Consider the following 6,000-nt stretch of genomic DNA (forward strand, 5'->3'; position numbering starts at 1 on the left):
TTTCCAGAGGAAGGTGAAAAAGGAACCCCAGCCCTGTGAATAATGTTTGAGGAGAACAGGTATATTTAATCTGAAGAAGACATATTACATGATAGCCATCTTGAAGCCTACGAAAGAGTGTCATAAACTGGATTTGGCGCTACCTTGCTTTCTGCAGCTTGAGGACGAAGGACCTGAATCAGTGGCTTCAAATGACAAGAAAGGAAATGTTGACTAAACATTAGGAAGAATCTCCTGCTTGACAATGAAAGAACCGGCCTCACAAGTGGATGCCCTCTCCTTCATTTCTGATATTTAAGCAGAGGCTGGGTGGCCATCTGTCAGGAACGATTTAGCAGTGGATTTCCTGCATTAGTGAGAGTTGCAGCAGATTATCCTTTCAGGACCTTCCATTTCTATAATTCTACACTTCTGACTCATCATAGGGCCAGCTCAGGGGACAAAATCAGGCATATCTGAACTCTGAAGGATATCTTGTTTGAGTGCATTGGAACACCAAGAAACTTTAGTATGGAAACCCAGGATGATGTTTAGTTTTTGATGGGTCTATGTGATTGGGCAAACTGACTTTCTGTTGTCTTTGTCCCAAGCTCTGTGTCCACTGTTAACATCTGCTAATTACCACAATTATTCCCAATTCCCTTCTTTCTTCATAGTAGCTTTATATTATTCACAATTTCTTATGCTTCTTGAGCCTTGGACCTCTCTCTCTCTCTCTCTCTCTCTCTGTGGTTGTGGTATTTACATGTCACTTGATAAAATAAAATCTCTTCCTGTTACATGCTGTCACCTCTGACATCTGGCAACCTTATGAATGAGAGCTATTTAAAATGTCCTGTCCTCAACAGCCCTGCTCAGCTCTTATAGACTCATGCCTGTGGTTTCCTTTAGGGAGTCAGCCCGTCTCATATTTGGTCTTCCTCTTTTCTTGCTGCTTTCTACCTTTCCCAGCACTATTGGCTTTTCCAGACAATCTTGTTTTCTCATGATGTGCCCAAAGTAGGACAGCCTCAGTTTCATCATTTTTTTCCCTCCAGAGAGGGTTCACTCGGTATTTGCCCCAGGACCCACTTGTTTGTCTTTCCGACAGTGCAAAGCTCTCCTCTAGTGCCGTTTTTCAAACAAATCTTTTTTTTTTCTTGTCAGCTTTCTTTCCAGTCCAGCTTTCACACCCATAAATGATGATCAGGGATACAAGAGTATGGATGGCCTTGGTCTCAAGATACACATCCTAATTCCTTCATTGCTGCCCTTCTGAGTCTCTGTCTTTTTCTGATTTCTTGGCAGCAGTTTCCGTTTGAATTGATGATTGAACCAAGATATACAACATCTTTGTTTCATTTTCTTTATTGTCGGCATTAAAGTTGTGCAGTTCTCTGTTGTCATAATTTTTGTCGTAATGTTCAAGTGTAGTCCTGCTTTTACAGTTCCTTCTTTCACTTTCCCTAATACAGTGGTGCCTCGCTTAGCGAGTGCACCGTATAGCGATGTTTCTGTATAGCGATCCCTTTTTCGGGATCGCTATACGGAAACATACCCGATCTTCGCAATGGGGAAAACCCGCATTGCGAAGATCGGGTATTGCGGCGACCATTTTGGAGCTGCCGAACAGCTGATCGGCGGTTCCAAAATGGCCGCCGGAAGACCGGAAATGGCTGCCGGCAGCCGTTTTCGCGCCCTGCCCTTGCTTAGCAAGAGCGCGAAAATGGCTGCCGGCAAGGGGAATCCTCGCTGAACGGGTAAGTAAGCAAGGTATTGGAATGCATTAAACTAAGTTTAATGCGTTTCAATACGTTTCCCCTACCCGTTTAGCGACGATTCCGCATAGCGAGGGTTAATCCGGAACGGATTAACCTCGCTATGCGGGGCACCACTGTAGTTGTTTCAAATCAGTGCTGCTTTCTGCTAGTAAGATACACAGTGTCATCTGCGTATCTTAGATGTTGATGTTTCATCCACCAATTTGTACAGCTGAATCTAGTCTGGCTTTCTTTGATGTTCAGAACACAGATTGAACAGATAAGGAAATAAACTGCACCTTAGTCTAACATCTTTGCCTGTAGGAAACCATTCTGTTTCTTGAAATTCTATCTCAATGGTAGCTTCTTGTCTACAATACAGATTATACATCAGGACAATCAAGTGCTGAGCCACACCTATTTCTTTCAGAACAATCCATACCTTCTTATGATCCACATGGTCAAAGCTTTGCTGTATTTCATAAAGCATAGATAAATCTTTTTTAAAAAAAACTCTTTGGTGTGTTCCAGTAGATATTTGCAATAAGATCTTGAAGGCCTCTTCTAACCCACTGGAATTGACATAACATGTTTAATATAATATGGGGAAAAAATCAAATTTAAAATATTCCAAAAAAGAAAAAAAGCAGTTAGGACCCGCTGGGGAATGTATGCATAACTTGGTATTATTTTAGCTGATGATTCCTAATGAATACAGAGCTTTCTAGAGGGTTAACCATTTTCATCTGTTGTAGGCAATACAAGGAGGAGTTGGGTGTCACTTTACAGATTAGCATGTTTTATTTGGTACAAGCTTTTGTGGACTGCAGGACACAGAAGAGGCATCGGAAGAAACCATCTGAGGTCCCTGAAAGATTTGGGTGGGTATGAGCAAACGAGCAGGCCCATCTTTGTGATGTATCATTCTCCTGTTTTTGTTCTTAGTGCGACAGTCACAATCATTCATGTACTCAGAGGCTGAAAGCATAGAAGATCTGAAGCAAGCTGCCAAAAGGTTGACCCAGGATCAGCATTTCCGGGAAACCATCTATCAAATTATGATTTCACGGCAAGGTTCTTCCTCTTCCTCCTCTGGCAACAAGAAATGAACTCTTGCCGCCTTCCTGTGAGGAGGGAGATCCCAACAAATGCATCTTGCCATCACTCCACTCAACAAAAGCCAAACGGCCAGGGCTGGCAGCAGAGACCACATGCCAGCCAGCAGGACCCTCTTTTTCCAAGGGAATGAATCTCCTCCCGTTTAGACATGTTCTATTGGGATTCTACAATCTCAGCTTAGCTAAGGACATCTGGCCCCATTCTGGTTGTCCTCATTCTATCCATTTGGAGGGTGCCAGATTAGGAAAGGCTGGCTTAGAGAATGCCCAACCAATCCTTGCAGACTAGAACCAGATACAGTTTATGTTTGCCAGGCTGTGCTTGTCCACCTGCCGAAGATGCCAGGTCATCTACAGTGTGATGAGAACAATACTGGTGATCTGCTTTGGGAATTTCTGATTGCAGCTGGCTGTCAGATAACGTTTTCTTTGGCATAATTGTAGACAACTATTTGAATATATACAAGCAGTTTTTCAACTGGCCTTTTGGTGGATAGTGATTTGCCCTGGTTTGCCTTTAAAAAAAAACAAAACTATGATATGTTTCTAAGGTGTTGTTTTCTGTTCCCTACTTTCTCCAAGCAATAGGATGTTTGGGGGACACTCTTTCTGGCAGCCTTTGTTCTTGTGAGGCAAGGCAATAAGGGACATGCGGTCTTTGTATAGTATTTGTTTACCTATATGGGAACAGAAGGTGAGACAGATAGAGGAAGCCACACAGCAGAGTTCTTTGAAACAACAGGGTGCTCCTAGAGTCTTCCCCAAACTGTATCTTGCGAAGAAGCAGCAAAACATGTTAATTACCTAAACTAATTCTGCTTCCCTCTCTCTCTCTCTCTCAATCTCTGTCTCACATAGAAGCACACATCTACACAGGGCAGGCAAAAACAGGTGACGAAATACACACGAAAAGCCCCCCTCAGCAGCCTTTTCTTTAAATCTGCTGTCATATGACCTGCAAATACAATTCACATTCAGATCAGGGGCACCTTCCCTGCCTGCATGTTTACAGTGGCTTTCAGCTCGCCACCTCTGAATTTGAGCAGCATGGCCGCAGTAGCAGAGGTGCCACTCCCGCTGGTCTGGTCTGGTCTGGCCTGGCAGTGCAGTTCCCCCCCCCCCCCGGCTCCTAAAATCTCCCACCACTGGCTTCTTAGGTGTACGGTCCATGCTTCGCTCAACACAGCACAGGGCCTTTGATGCAACAAGGCCCCACCCTTTGATTAGCCTGTTTTCCAGGCAGCAGAGTGTACTAATAATAATTATACATGCCTGAATCGTTCCCTTTTTTTCTGCTTTGGCCTCATTAGGGTACGTCTTCTGTTTTTTCCTTCTTCAGGACAGAAAGCGGGAGAGGGAAAACATGAAGAGTCTGTGGTGGCTCCAGTTTTATGAGACCGCTTCCCAGGTCCTCTGAGGTCAAACCCAGACCAGGCTGTGGGTTCTACGCTTCTGCGGAGTCAAATGCTAATCAGTATTGTATTTATTTAATCAGAGCGGTGTGTGCTATTAGGAGGTGAAAGTCCTGCAAAATGTAGAGAATGCAAATAGTCAGGAGAAGTGGGGACCAGAAAGCTTCCTCACTTAGGCTCTGTTCAAAGCCTTTTTTGCGGACTGTCTAACGGTCGGCGGCAAGTTGCACAGCCACTGGCCTCCATTCGAACACAGATTGCTGATCGTGCTGGGGAGAAGATGGGAGCAGAACATGTACCACTACAATTGTGCCGCCAGTTAACTAGCTGCGGGAACATAAGCTAACTGCGCACAGTTGCATTTTCTGGCTTGCACTGCCCTAACAAAAATGGAAAGGGAAAGTGGTGAATCTGTGGGAAAACGATCACTAGCTAGGAAACCCCAGCAGCCCCCTAATTGGCAGGTAATTTAAGGAGAGCTGGCTCCCTCTAGTGGCACTAGCCATGAAGTTACCATACGTTCTACTTTGCTGGTTGTAAATAAAGGCCAGCGTCGGACTAAAAGTAATCCCATTGAACCCCCTGCCAAATGGTAAATCAATCCTTATGTAAATCCCATTGCGTCAATGCATCTACTCTAGTTAGGACTAGCAATAGGATATTGATTATTTGTACAGTGTTATATTCCTTGGCATGCACTCCAGCTGTGAGTTACTAATTAATAAAATACATCCTTATAAAGCAAATTTTCCTACATGGATGAGAAGGTTTTTTCTTTCCTTTCCCTCCCATATTATTTGCATCTGAAAGGCTACTCGATGTGTTATTTTCACCGTTAAGTTACAACTGGATTCAAGAAAGATATATTTAGTTATAACAAAAGTAGCTGAAATGGGTGCATGCGCAATGCACCTTCATTAAATAGCTATGCAATGTTACTATTACTCTTATTTATTAATTATTTTGTTTGTTGTTACATTTTTATCCTACCTTTTCACAACAAATTTGTTCAAGGTAGTTTGTTATTAAAGCAGATTAAAAACAAATTAAATAATAAAAACACAAAACTGTTAACAGAGCAATTTACATCCTTGCAGCAGTCAATAAAGCAATTTAAAGGGCAAATTTTAAGAACTATGTCTTCACACCTTTCCTAAAAATGGGAAGAATGAGCTCTCTGCATTCCACAGTCTGGAAGCAACATGGGAGAAAAGCCCTCTTCATCAGAGCAGGCAGAATAAAGGCGTTGAAATGCCTTTAGTGTATTAGGGCTTTGACCACCTTCTAGTGGACCTCAAGTAGTGAACTGCCAGATGGGGTGAGGGGTGGGGTTGGATCATGGGGTTGTAAGACCCAGCATATGTGGGTGTGCATGTGGAGCAGGGACATGTACTGTATGTGGAGAATGTGGCAAGCTGGGTACAACTTGTTTTAAATGCATTGCCTACCTCCATCTTAGGTCTATTCCATGCCTAGCACTTTGATAGAGCCTCTCATTCACAGGGATAGAGTGGGATATTTATTTTCAAAGACAGAGCAATGGATGTTTTTTGCACCCTCCCCAAAAGGGTAAAAGTACAATAACAGTAAAAGTACAATTCCTTTTGGTAAAACTAGCCTAGCGGTAAGGCTGGCCTTTCGTAGGCCCCACCCCCTTCTTAAGAAAGTACAAATGTGATCTAGAATTATGTTCCCATCCTTCCGTCCGTCCTTCCTTCCTTTTTGCTGGCT

At 43.3% G+C, this 6,000-nt stretch overlaps 1 protein-coding gene across 1 annotated transcript in view; it reads left to right on the plus strand.

Annotated features, from left to right (window-relative positions):
• PLEKHD1 (pleckstrin homology and coiled-coil domain containing D1) overlaps positions 1–5,015 on the plus strand; it is a 42,772-nt gene extending 37,757 nt beyond the window's left edge. Inside the window, exon 13 of the mRNA XM_020788522.3 lies at positions 2,685–5,015. Within this exon, the coding sequence (XP_020644181.3) occupies positions 2,685–2,848 (164 nt within the window). The 3' untranslated portion in view covers positions 2,849–5,015. The remainder of the gene's footprint in view (positions 1–2,684) is intronic.
• Positions 5,016–6,000: the final 985 nt, after the last annotated feature.

Source organism: Pogona vitticeps, chromosome 1 (assembly GCF_051106095.1).
Source record: "Pogona vitticeps strain Pit_001003342236 chromosome 1, PviZW2.1, whole genome shotgun sequence".
NCBI lineage: Eukaryota > Metazoa > Chordata > Lepidosauria > Squamata > Agamidae > Pogona > Pogona vitticeps.